The sequence below is a fragment of the Thamnophis elegans genome, chromosome 11 (genome assembly GCF_009769535.1).
Source record: "Thamnophis elegans isolate rThaEle1 chromosome 11, rThaEle1.pri, whole genome shotgun sequence".
In the NCBI taxonomy this organism is placed as follows: domain Eukaryota; kingdom Metazoa; phylum Chordata; class Lepidosauria; order Squamata; family Colubridae; genus Thamnophis; species Thamnophis elegans.
Window position 1 is genome coordinate 38,686,657 of NC_045551.1, and position 14,384 is coordinate 38,701,040.

A 14,384-nucleotide genomic window follows, 5' to 3' on the forward strand; every position below is an offset into this window, starting at 1 on the left:
GAAGAAGGAAGATTATGTTCTTCCCCTTATGTTTTGGGTTTTGTTATTATCCTTATTTTTATCCAGACTGTTAAATATTTTCATTTTGGAGATTAAATTATGCATTCACTTATGATAGCTATATATCCTTGGCTGCAGAGGATGATTATGAATTGCAGTTATTTCCACAGATGTGATCAGAATATATGTTCAAATAATGGTCATTAAGCATGTTGTTGACCCTGACACTTCTTATTTTACCACTAAATTCTTAACTATCCATTCCCACTGTATTAAATTTATTTTAGATTACTCTTGTCATACTCAACTCTTGTTTCATGAACAAAAGCATCTCTTATATACAGACCTTTCCCTTTATTTTGACAGAATGGAATTTGGATAGCAACTTGCAAGATAGTCCTCCATGTTTTTACCCACAATTGTGCATCTTAACATTTTTGGGTTGATTGAGGTGTTTTCATCTATCACTCTCTCCTTTTTGGGGTGGTCTGAAACATTTTTCAGAGTAGAATCGCAACATGATCATTTGTATTCTGTTTTAAAATCATAGATGACCCAGATGTGAGGTACACAGCAGTAAGCAGCTTTATTTTTCTGAGATTCTTTGCTCCTGCAATTCTTTCTCCAAACCTTTTTCATCTTACACCGCATCACCCAGTAAGTACTTCAGTTTCAGGAGGTCAATGATGAGCCCATTGTGTCCTTCCCTTTGAGGCACTATATCTTATTTACTGTTGGCTCTTTTTCATTGTTTGGGTTTTAGACTTTATCTGACTAGTTACAAGTTATAGTTTGTATCACTTTTTTACAATTCAAATGCTGAAATGGGCAATACTTAAATGTGCAGTACCTTACACAAGATATTAATATGAGTGTTGAAACTTCATATCAAATCTCATATATGGCTATTCCTAAAGGGTGATAAAATGTGAACAAGAAATGTTTACCACGACATTGACAACTCTTAAGGGCAGGCACTGTTCCAGCAGTAGAAATAAAAAGGGTTAGTGGTGAAAATTTAGAAAAGTAAGTAAATGGTGGAAAACTAACACATGAGGAGAATTAACTTGTTCATCTGCATATGTGAAGATTTATTTTGTTTCTTTATATGCAACAATTTAGTTTTAAAATTCAAATATATCTTATCTTATTTTTTCAGCAGCAAGTTGCTGCTGAAAAAAAATGTTTGAAAAATTATTCAGTTATGGAATTTTGTAAATGTGCATATTCCATTGTATTCTTAGTTTAAAAAAATATTTTTCCAAATTGGCAATTAGCATTTTTCTCCAGGCTGAATTCTTTTCAACACAAAATTATTTTCACCCTGGTCCTGTAAATAGCATATTTACTTAATTCTGCAATGTTGGATCTCACAAAGGAAACTAAATAGGAATGTTGGGGCAGCCACTAAGAGAATCCTGTTCTTTACGTTTTTTCTGCCTAACAAAAAATTAAATTTTTATTGGTCAAACTGGAAAATAATAAAATGTCCTTAACAACTAGCTACTAAACTAAGCAGAGTAGCCGGAGAATCCTGCCAGATACAAAAGTCCTTAAACTTTCTTCTCACTTACTCACTTAAACTTTACATACAGAATAAGAAAATGCATTTTAATGAACGTAAACCAGAAGCTAACTTTTCTGATTTCCCACAGCAAATTATAACATGGTGGTTTTCTCTTTTGTATAGGATCCACAAACTTCAAGAACTTTGACACTGATCTCTAAAACCATACAAACATTAGGAAGTTTATCAAAATCTAAGTCTGTAAGTATCCGGAATTATGAGTATTTTTGCATTTCTGTAATTAAAGCCTATAGGGACGCAGTGGCTCAGTGGATAAGATGCTGAGCTTGTCAATCAGAAAGGTCAGTGGTTCGAATCCCTAGCGCTGCATAACGGAATGAGCTCCCGTTACTTATACTAGCTTCTGCCAACCCTAGCAGTTCGAAAACACGTAAAGAACGCAATTAGAAAAATAGGGACAATCTTTGGTGGGAAGTTAACAGCGTTCCATGCGCCTTCACCGTTTAGTCATGCCAGCCATATGACCACGGAGACATCTTCGGACAATGCTGGCTCTTCGGCTTTAAAACAGAGATGAGCACCACCCCCTAGAGTCAGGAACGACTAGCATATATGTGCAAGGGGAACCTTTACCTTTTAGTTAAAGCCTTCTTTAAAGTGGCACTACATGAGACAAAACAGGAATATTTCTAGCTATGTTGACCATCTTGAATTGACCAAAATATATGTTTTTAAAGGGCGAAAAATAATATCAGTTGAAACCCATCAAATGATTGAAAGTGCATATTGTGCAAAAAAGCAAAAGAAACAGTAGATCATATACTCAGTTCATGCAAAGAGATCACACAAACTGTTAATAAATAATGACATAATACAATTACCAAAATGACTTACTGGAACATCTGTAAAAATTATCATGTACCAGTAATGAACATAGAATATCAAAAGTAAAAAATTAGCAGGTTAAAATATTGTGAGGTTTCCAAAAACAGACTGATAAAATCTTGACTCAAAATATGCCAGATATAACTGGTTGCAACGAAAGTATGGATAATTGAGGCGGCAATACCAGGGGATAGTAGAATAGGAGCCAAAAATTGGAGAAGATCACAAAATATCAAGATTTGAAAATTGAAATTAAAATTGAAAGATTCTGGCATAAACTGGCTGTGATGTCCCACGGATATTACCATACTGGGTGCTGTACCAAAACATCTTGGATGCTACTTAGAAAATTGGTTCATTGACAAATTTTCCCTCCGTTACAGTGGTGGGTTGCAGAGCATACTGGTGCCTGCCCGGGGCGTCAGGTACCATTCTGGTACAGTGCTCCGGAGGGCTGACCCGCCTGCTGAGCTCCTTTCCTGTATTTGAGCTCTTTGGCGCTTCCCCGCTCATGCACGGAGCACACAGCACCTGCGCAACGCTCCGCCAGCAGCTGGAGCGTCGCGGAGGTGTCGCAAGAGGTAAGGATACAAGCACGCGCTGTGTGCATGTGCACGTTCATGTGGTGGATGCCAGGCCGAAACCCACCACTGCTCTGTTAATTGCAAAAAGCCACACTGTTTGGGTCTGCACCTAGTACTACACTGATACAATAAGTCGTCCTAAGTTCTTGGGAGAAACCTGATGTGTACAAAGGCTAACTGTGAACAGATAGTAATAAGAATAAGCTAATATGGAATATGTTTATTTGATTGTAGTATAATCTGTATAAATCCATGTTTTTACCAGTGTGGGGAGGGAAGAATGAGTGGGATGCAAAAATAATGCAGGTCTTGAGAATATATGAATTGTGATCCAGGAGTTTCTCTAAACCAGCAAAAAACCCTGAGAGATTATTCATTGGTATGGCCAGCCATTTTCCACCTAGAGCTTAAAGTTTGTTTGTGAGACACATGTCCTATGAACTAATAATCCTGACTTGTTTCTAGCATTAAATCAAAATCTAGGCCATCAGGAAGAATTTTTAAAATCTTTTTTACCATTGAAAATTATTTATCCATGAGTTAATGAATCTGATTTTTTCCCTGTATTTTGATATCAAGTTTCACAATCAAAATGGTGATTTTATTTCAGGCCAGTTTCAAGGAATCATATATGGCTATATTTTATGACTACTTTAATGAGCAAAAATATGCAGATGCAGTAAAAAATGTAAGTATTAAAAACAATATTTTCTGCACTTTGGGGGAATACCAGCCAGTTCCATAAATTATTATTTATTATTTAATTAATTTTAAAATCAATGTTTTTTGAATTTATGAATGACAATATTTTATGAACACTGAATTACATGCATGTCTATTTTAAATAATTAATTAGAAGCAAAAATAATAATGGGAAATATGGGAAAATATTGGAAATAAATCTTTTGGCCACTGAATATTGATTTAAAGTTTTCTTCAATAGATATTTTTCGATTTGTAATAAACCGTATGAAATAGTGCCATAGAGTCATCATTTTGACCATTCTCAGATAGTTCAGGAAGGGTAGGATGGTTTTTTCATATTTCAGTAGCTTAGCTATAAAAAAAAAACCTTTATAGACTATATACCAACTTTCTGTTACTTCTAGATTTACTGGGGCTATAAAATACAGAATTAACAACCATCTATCCACCATTGAAATATATTAAAGATTATGCTCCCAATATCTCTGGGGAACATTGGAATAGGGAAGGTTGTCTAGATGTTTTTTTTTTCCCTTTTCCTTCCCGTGCTGATCAGCCATCTGCTATATGGATTAGTACAATGGTGGGTTCCGGATCCCATTCCAACCGGTACGGTTGGAACGGGCCCGACGTCACCCACATGGCCGTGTGCGGTGCGCACTTGCGTCGTACTTGCCTGCGACGCTTCTGCAAGCCTCCGCAACACTCCAGCTGCTCAGCGGTGTGTCGCGCAGGCTTAAAAGACAGGTAAGGAGCTTGGGCATATAGGTGGGCCCTCCGGAGCACCGTAACGGAACAGTATCCGATGCTCCGGGCAGGCTCCGGTATGCCCGTACTGGGGCGTACTGCCTACAACCCATGACTGGATTAGTAAAACATTTGTGAACAATATATTTGACAATACTCTTTATCAAAATGTCTGCATCACCTATACAGAATTCATTGACAAGAAGCTCAAGCTTTTCATTCACTTTTAATTAATTTTTGCCCTCCATATCTGTTGGACTGCAGGTCTTTTAATTCTAAACCAATGTAGATTAAAAACTATTATATAGGCTGGAATTTATAACAGGTGGATTCCCACATGTTTTGAGGGGCACAGGTCAAAATAAACTGATTTAGGTATCCTCCAATGAATGTAGAAGCAAGCATTAGACCAACATCAATCGCAACTGCAATAAAATATCAAAATTAAGCCTCAGGAGAAGAAATAGACATAATGTACTCATACGAATGATATGATTGAGCATAAGATATTTAACATATGTTATTTGTACATGAGGAATGAATTAATTCCTTTCTGTTTCTTATTAGCCAATATATCGGTGTTTTAAAACTTGAACTTACTTGCTCCAACAAGTAAGAATTAGATGACATCCATGTTAAATGTTTATTTCATGTCTATTCATTGTTTGCTCCAAGTTCTTAGATTTGATTTCATCCTCCGGAAGGAGAGATCACAAAATTATAGAACAACCAATACTACTTAAAGAAGGGTGAGCTTATTACATCAGTGTTTTTTTTTTCCAAGTGTGTAAGATTAAATGTTTCATCTTCTGTTTATAATGGGTCCAGCAGGGTTCTATAAAGTTCTGTGTAAGTGTTGTGCTGTCTAATATGTGTTAAAGGCTTGGGTGCGGAAATTAAAAAAAAAAAAATTGAATGAAAAGAAGTGCAAATAATTACTGTAAGTTTTTAGAAGATTGGATTATTGTTGAAAACACTATCTTTTTTCCCCATCAGAAATATTTCCCAAATACCAAAAACATGAAATATAATTTGCTAGGGGTTAAAAAGAATGCCTTCTTCTAAATGCAATTAATTTTAATTAGGTCCATGACATATACCTGCCATCTCAAACTTCATTGCTTTCTTTTAAAAATTATTTCCATTGCCTGTAAAAAAGGACACATATTTGACTTTCTAACCTTCCCTTTTTAACAAAAAATGAACTTCTGCAACTGTATTTTCGTTCTCTGATTTATTTTATTTTATTTTTTATTTTGGTCTTTGCTTGGCCTGCTGTGTTAAAGATGCTAAATAACTTTAAGGAAAGTTAATAATAATATTTCATGGAGATAAGATGGTAAAGACAGATGGCACTTAGCTGCAGCTTTCTGTCATAGAATATATTTCCTCTTTTATTAAGCATCTCGGTTAAGGGCTTTGACTATTCAGCTACAAGTTCCTGAATGTATCAATGTGTATGAGTATAGAAAAAGTAGACCAGATGTTGGTCTACTTGCTGTACTTGTTGGTGCTCCCTTAAAGAAAAGCCTTTTCCTGGTAGATGTGCAGTTCAGAAAAATCCATATTTGAGTTTAAGAAATATCAACATGTTATCTCTCTAGTGCCTCCTTAACTGAAATGTGCAGTTTTTGATGAGGATGCAGCTATATTATGGTTTGAACATGATTTCTGTAGTACAGAGCTTCCTGGCCTTTAGAGATTTGTCAAGATTGCTCGCTTTATAAGAAGAGCACAATTTCTGACAAGGCTGAGTACATATTTATGTAAAACTGCTGTGGACTTTCTTACAATAGGTTTATGATCAAAAGGGCACAAGGCAGGAAAAGATTTGGCATGAAGAACTTCAAGAAGAGGTGGTTTCGGCTCAGCAACCATGAATTTACCTATCAGAAAAACAAAGGTACAAAGGTTTTGTTTCCCTTTTAATTTAAACATCAATACACTATTTTCCAGGAGAAAGTTCGTCAAAAAACCCAAACCCACAAACGGTGATTAATAATTTAAGTGCTACAGAATAATGCACTTTTAACCTGAACACATACATATATTTGTATATACAGGGAGTTTTGAAACATTTTTTCTTGTAATTATGCCCCATTTAGGTGATCATCCATTATGTAGCATTCCAATTGAAAACATTCTGGCTGTAGAAAAGTTGGAGGAAGAATCCTTCAAAATGAAAAATGTAAGTACTTCTCCTTAACTATTAAGCACCAGAGGTGGGCTGGTGGGGGCTCACAGGAGTTCAGGAGAGCCTCTAGCTAAGATTCTGGGCAGTTCAGAGAACACCCAAATCCCACTCCTGGCTGGCCCTGCCCACTCTGCTCTTTCCAGGAGTCCCCACACGAACCGTTTTGGATGCAAGTAAGTGCAGGGCAGGTGTGGAGGCTTGGGGAAGGCAAAAGAAGTTTAGGAAGGGCCTCTGGAGCCTGGGAAGGTCATCCCCCCCCCCCCCCGAAGGCTCAAGGAAAGCCTCCAGAGCGCAGAGAGAGAAAACACCCCCACACACACCATGGTACAGGAGGCTGACTAGGCCATGCCCACCATGGCCATGCCCACCCAGCAACCAGGCAGAGAACCTGTTGCTAAAAATTTTGAAGCCCACCCCAGAGTACAACCCCCTACCATACACTTGTTTCTTGGAGGAACCAGTTTGGTCTAGTGGTCAAGGCACCATGGTAGAAATTGGGAGACTGTGAGTTCAAATCCCATCTTAGCCATGAATGACTTTGGTCGGTCACTGTTTCTCAGACCAGTCTATTGCATGTATGTGTAGGTGTATCTTGTAATATAATTTATAGTCTGCCAATTGCTACACAATTCATATCAAAGGATGCAAGGCCACCGTGTGAGTGAGAACTAGCCACTAAGCAACCCAATGATAAACATACATATTCCTAAAAGTTTTTTTCTAAAACATTACATTTTAAGTATTGTTCCCTGTTAATAATCAGTTGTTTTTGTCTCTCTCCCTTTAAGATGTTCCAAGTGATTCAGCCTGAAAGAGTGCTCTATATTCAGGCCAATAATTGTGTTGAGGCCAAGGACTGGATTGATATCCTCACCAAAGTTAGCCAGTGTAACAAGAAACGGCTCACTGTCTACCATCCTTCTGCGTATCTAAATGGGCACTGGTTGTGCTGCAAATCTATAGCAGATAATGCTCCTGGTTGTACTCCTTGTACTGGGTAAGGACTCTGCCTGCTTTAAATTTTGCTTTAAATATTTGATGATAAGACGTATCCCTGTGGATGATGAAAGAATGAGATCTGATGCTCTGGATAAACAGGCAGGTCTGATAACATGAATTAAACACTCCCTAGTTTTTCTTCTCTATCTGGTTTTCCTTCTAGAAGCCTAGTAACTTTTTCAATATGAGACAGGCTTAGAAGATGCATTCTTTTAATATTTTAATATTAATTTTTAATCCGTTCTTCCCTTTTTAAATTGTAAATTTCACAAACTGTTTTTATGTTTTAATATATTTTTTACTTGTATACTGTCCAGAATCCCTCTGTGAGGGAGATGGGCAGTTTCAAAAATTTGATGGATGATGAAGGATGGATGCATGATGATGGATGGATGGATACGGATACGGATACGGATAGATAGATAGGTAGATAGATAGATAGCCAGGTGCCAGGTGAAGATTTTGCTTTTTACTCACGCATTTAATAACCTCAGCCTGATTGGCTGAAATGCACTGCAGGCAGTAGAATGCTTTCTTTCCTTTATGCAAATGTTATGGTTCTTGTTTGCAATGTCTCCTCCTTCCATTATTTTGTTCCTTAGAATTTGTTTGTCTCATACATCACTATATTAACAGTTTATTAAAATGTGTTATCAATCTGTAATGAAAATGATTTTATTGTGGAATCTTGTTCTCTTCATCAAAACCCATTTCAACCCATGAATGAAATACAGTGTTTCAAAAAGTTCCTGACAATATTTAAATGATTGTGTAGGGGTCTACCAGCAAATATACAATTAGACATCGATGGGGATAGAGAAACAGAACGCATCTACTCCCTATTCAATCTATATATGACCAAACTGGAGAAAATGCAAGGTGGGTATGGAAATGAGTTGTTGTTTTGTTTATAGAACTCGTTTTAAATAAAAATTTAATTTTAAGAGACTTCTTGAAAAACAGTGGACTTTTCTTCCATTTCTGAGCCTTTTCTCTCTTTCTCTTTACTCTCCAATTCTGAGTAAGTCGCTTTCTTTACAAAATGGGGAAAGGAGGGCAAGGAGAGCAAATGAGGAAAATAGTTTTGTACCAAAATGACACAAGCTCTGCTGCTTTTGTACAGGCATTGTGACATTGCACACAAAGTCCCCCCCCCCCCCCATTATTTTAATGATCACACTGGATCCTGGGGCCACCTCTAAAGACACTTTTAGATCTTTGTGTTTAGGGACTTGTATTTTTTTTCTTATGGCAATATTAGATTGGAAGTTAATCATCTGAGTAGCTTTTGCCCAAATGTTTTCTTATTTTTAAATTACAGTTGCAGAGAGAGTGGGGCTATCAATCAGGTTCTTCAAGACAGAATTTTTGAAATAATAGCCCAGGATCCCCCACTCTGACTGCACCCATTCCTTTCACAGTGGCTACCATTTATACTGGGAAGATAACTTCTACTACTATCGGTGGAGGGTCTACAACTACTCACTATAGCCAACTCACCACAGACAACTTGCCGTGGCCAACTCACAACAATTACACTAATAATGAAGAAATGATGGAATAGAATCATTAAAGAAAAGAGAGACCAATTGAAATATGAATGACAAAAATTAAAATAATTTTTAATTATTTTAAATAATTAAATTGAATTGTGCCACAATGAGTTGTCCTGCGGCAAGTTGGCCATGGTGAGTTGGCAGTGGCAAGTTGGCTGCGGCAAGTTGTCCCATTCCAATTGGTAGAAGTTTTACCCTCAGTGCAGATCAGGTCCATTATCGAAAGAATGAAACCTCACAGCTTTTCATTTTGCAGTCCCGTTCTAAAACAAAGAATCTTCACATCTCTTATTTGATAAAGAGATTATAATTTGGTAAAGAGGTTATAAATGTAAATTATGAGATTTTAATTTAGCCAAATGGAGGTATTGGTGAGGTCACACAAGGTGAATAACAAAAACTCTAGTATAATAGTGGGATAAAGACCTTCCTTCCCCAAGTAAGCCATAATTCAGCTCTGCAAAAGTACATATAGGATGCTACAGTGTTCTAGATTGCATGTTGCACATTTTACACTAATATATGCTTTTGCAACACATAGTTTTCCATCTAAGCCACCTACAAAACAGTTTTCTCCTATCTGATGGCCTCAAAATGTGTGGGACTTGAACTCCCAGAATACCTACAAGAGGGCAGCAGGTTGAGGAAGGCTGATATAGACTGCAGGAATTCATATTAATGGCCATCAGCTTAGGTAGCTTTAAAAGCAGAGAAATATATACTGTATTGTGTATGTGTTATAAGAAGATCATAAAAAGGACAAATACCTTGTAAAATAAATCTTTAGCTAATATCAGTAATGGAAGGCAACTTGCTACTGTCAATAAAAACTCATTAGCAGTCTCTTTATGAATACTGTTATCTCCATGCCCAGCTTGGAAGCTTTTAAAGTTGACTCCCTCTGGATTGTCAAATGAAAACCTGATCTTACAGGGTTTCTTTGTATGGTCAAACTACTCTGATGTATTATCTCTTATTCAATTTTATTCTTAAGATTGTCTTGTCATTCCCAGGATACAGCATTAACTGAATCCTGATCATGTGTAATCCTTATTAGCCTCACAAGTTATCAATCTTTCTTTTTTGAAATCTCTTTTGACAGAGGCTTGTGGCAGCAAATCAGTGTATGATGGGCCAGAGCAAGAAGAATATTCAACTTTTGTCATTGATGATCCTCAAGAGACCTATAAGACACTAAAACAGATTATAGCAAATATTAAAACCTTAGAACAGGAACACGCCCAGTATAAGAGGGATAAGTTCAAGAAGACAAAATACGGAAGCCAGTAAGTATGGGATGCTCTCAAGCACTATTGAAACAGCAGTTGGCTCCCTATTGAAACAAGGAATGTTGGTTAAGTTTCAGTTTGCTAATGGCCTGCAATAGATAGATTTGTTGCCTTTGTTGAGTTGTTGCTCATAAAATGCAACAAGAGAGAAATAAGGTGGTCTGGTATGCCCATCTCTTTAAGAACTTGCCACAATTTGTTGTGATCCACACAAAGGCTTTTGCATAGTCGATGAAGCAGAAATATGTTTTTCTGAAACTCCCTAGCATTACATTACATTACATTAATTACATTACATTGCTAGGATTTACTTTCTGGGTGGTCATATTTTCGGGGAAACAAAGTATTCACTTCTATTGGTAGTTCCAGGCATGGCTGGCAAAGATTCCTACCTGAAATCCTTGAAAGTTACAAGGTATAAATTTACTCTTATGCCCAGCAGTAATTCTGTCAAAGTAAATATCCATAGCAATATTGCAATAAAAATCACACTCTTGGGCAATCCCCCCCCCTTTCTCTTGCAATACTTCATGATATTTACAGAGGAAACTAGACAAACAGTGAAATAGCAGGCTATTTTGTTCTGGAGAAGGTTGCCAAATACCAGAAGATGCTGGTATTTTATTTACAGCATATTCAGTTAGATGGATTAATGGCCTGTTTCTTCTGCCACATTAACCGAGAAAAGTAAATTGTAATTTCAAACCAAAGCTATTCATTTCACTCATTCACTACAAGAACAGCCACTGTCATTTTCTAACATAGTCTTCCTATCAACATATTTCTTTAATGTAATAAGGCATCTCCTATGCAGGCAAATCACATACTCTGTGTCTTTTCTCGTTCTTCCTTTACAGCCTAATTTTGCCTAATCTTAATTCAGATAATCATGTAATTATTCCCTAAATCTCTGCATTTTCAACCTATACAATCTATGTTGGTTACAAAGATGTCTATATATATTCCATGGGTTTCCATTATGCATTTTTATATCTTTAAATCATCATATAAAATTATGCACTGTATAGGCATGTCCATCTCACAATAATATCCTACCATTTGTACCAAAATTTTCAAGTAATATATTTTTGTGGAGGATTTTTCTTTTTAATCTGAAAATGAAGAATAAACGTGCCGGTCTTTCTTTCATCTTTTTCCTCTTCCTTTTCACTTTCTAGGGAACATCCCATTGGTGATAAGAGCTTTCAAAGTTACATAAGGCAATAGTCAGAAATCTCAGCTCATTCCATTTGAAGTTTGAAGAAAGTTATTAGATGGTGTAGCTGAAGGACTGAAGAAAGAGAAAAGCCACCTGTAGCAAGATGTACATATCAAATGACAAGCTTGTTGAGGCTTGCTCAGTATTTTCTCTCTCTCCAAGAACTATTACAATTGTTGCTATGCACTTTATTCATCTGGTGTTAACCAGATCTGGTGTTCCTTAATGAAGGAACTCTGCCTTCTAGGTGGTTTTCATCATATGTGTTCTGCATTTTTAAAAGTGTTGCTCTGGTTTCTTGGAATCTACCGATCAGTTCAATGATCAAAGCCTGTGGACTTCATATTGACAACTTCCACACTCCTTTTACATGGCCGAGAGCCTTTTTCTAGATTTCTAATTTTTGATGGCTGACTAGGGGCTACTTTGCATTATGCCACAGAGCAATTAGGAAAAGCTTTGCAGCATTTGCTTTTTAATGAAGCAAAGCCCAGTTGGTTATAGATGTAATTTCCCCTCACTGGAGCTTGCCTTGACCCTAAGAAGACTGAACAACAGGGTATTTTATTAGCATTAGCAGCATATTATTGGTTTAAGAAGAACTGGCTTCTAAAAAGAAAGTCTACTATTTAATGGTACTCCCTGGAATTTTTTGATACAAAATTGTTTCCACAAAGGCAATCAATTTCTATTTTTTTCCTATAAACTTAAAATGTTATAAACCTGAATAAATACGTATTCAAACAACTTATGTATACTAAAGGAATGCTCATAGAGTAGTTGCAAAAACAATGGTTTGATTATCAGAATTAATGATTTTCTACTATTTAAGGGCCATTTCAAATGCAATACATTTCTTACATCTGTAATATTTCCATGTAAGAAATAAAATCAACTGTAAGCAATTTCTCAATGAGTGAAGTGAGCACACACTTCTTTTTTGATGACATTTGATGATGATGATGTCAATAAAATTGGAGATAAAATTAATCAGTAAAAAGTTGACTTAATAAGTAGTACTGTAGGTGACCTCATCAGGTTTTTCCTCAGGGAATTTGGAAAGCGAAAAATGGCTATAGTCTCTGATACAAAAACCTATTTCTTTTCTAGCGAGGTTGACGGCAACATACTAAAACATTTCAGCAAGGAATAGAGACAAAGATTTTTTACAAGATGGTTTGCACAACCTACATAGAAGTATTATTGATGTAGGAAAACATTCCATATGAAACAGACAAGAAGGCAAAGCTATAATGTAATATTAACTCTTCATGCTCCCTTAAAGTTGCAAGATAAGGTGTTAGCAGCAAGATATCAGTAAAGAGATCTTAACAGAAAGTTATAGAAGTTTTATACTGAATGTTGCATGAGGCTGAATTTCCTGTTCTCCTCGCACAACCTGATTGTTATGTATAAGCATATAAACAAGAAGTATTTCAAGAGCTTCAAGAATGAAAGATATGTTTAGTTCGGGTTGTTTTCATCACATTATCATACAGTTGTACTTCGTTAATATGTTATGAGTAGATGCAGAGCATAAGATATTTTTTTTAAAAAAAATCAAGATGACAACCACACAATCACAATATTGACCTTTTAACATCCCCTCTCCACAGATTCCCCTGAATAGTTGAAATGGGAATGTGCAGCATACCTCATGAATGCAAATAAATATTGTTGGGAGGGGGGTGTTTGATGTGGGTGTGTGTATGTGCGCTATAAAATTATAAAATGGTTTGGACCCAGATCAAGTTAGTTGCACTTTAAGCTCCTCTGATAGCTAGGACGTTTGTTATGACCATCATAAGCCTTGTATATTTCAGTTAACCTAGATATGCCTAACTCTCTGGATCCAACCCAATATAGCTGATTGGTTATGTCATAGCTTTTCTAAGAGTCTGATTCACTGCATGTTGGGCTTTGACAAAAGTCAAAGTAATGTGACGTATGTTACAGGCTACCTGAGACTACTCTTGGACCACAATAAATGAACATTCAAGTTGACGCAAAGCTTCTTTAGATTCTAATATTAAAAGTGATGTCTGCAAAACCACCCCCACAAAGACAAATCCATACAAAGGAGAGAAGGACAAATCTTTCTTGGAGCGTCTATTTTGAAGGGTTCTTGTTCTTAGCATTGGGCTACATTAGGAAATACAAGGTGAAAATTTATAACCTACCAATTGCCAACAGAAGTGCTAGGGAAAAACAGCACCGTGTGCTCAAAACTGCCAGTTTTTTTTAAAAAAAATTATTTGTAACTTAATAGTCTTTTGACAAAATACTAATGACCTGCAATGTGTGTTCTATTTGCCAATTAAAAAGTGTTTTATTTCTGAAAAGCGTATGTGTATTCATTACAAACTCAATATTGACAACCTCTTTAAAAGGTAGAAGCTGACTCTTCAGCTAGGTATACACAGTGGCTACAGCAACATTTCATCAAAGAGTTTGCACTGCAAAGGGATATTGGCTTTATCTGTTTGACCAATCAATTAATCAACTAACAGCCATCAATTCTGATTCACTTTGGAGAAAGCCTCCTTTTGTTTTCAAACCATATAGAGCAGCAGAGAAGCAGTATTGCTTTGGCTATCAATGAAATCTAGTGTTAATTGGCCCAGTTATAAACAAAACAATCCCATTTTTTTAAAAAAAAATGTTCAGAAGTAATTATT

General features: G+C 36.3%; 1 protein-coding gene across 1 annotated transcript in view; it reads left to right on the plus strand.

The window, feature by feature from the left end:
• The window catches only part of RASA3 (RAS p21 protein activator 3), a 133,506-nt gene extending 120,381 nt beyond the window's left edge, over nt 1–13,125 (plus strand). Inside the window, exons 15-24 of the mRNA XM_032226728.1 lie at nt 551–657; nt 1,691–1,768; nt 3,608–3,685; nt 5,125–5,198; nt 6,246–6,352; nt 6,555–6,637; nt 7,432–7,640; nt 8,418–8,521; nt 10,301–10,484; nt 11,666–13,125. Of these exons, the coding sequence (XP_032082619.1) occupies nt 551–657; nt 1,691–1,768; nt 3,608–3,685; nt 5,125–5,198; nt 6,246–6,352; nt 6,555–6,637; nt 7,432–7,640; nt 8,418–8,521; nt 10,301–10,484; nt 11,666–11,714 (1,073 nt within the window). The 3' untranslated portion in view covers nt 11,715–13,125. The remainder of the gene's footprint in view (nt 1–550; nt 658–1,690; nt 1,769–3,607; nt 3,686–5,124; nt 5,199–6,245; nt 6,353–6,554; nt 6,638–7,431; nt 7,641–8,417; nt 8,522–10,300; nt 10,485–11,665) is intronic.
• The last annotated feature ends 1,259 nt before the right edge of the window (nt 13,126–14,384 follow it).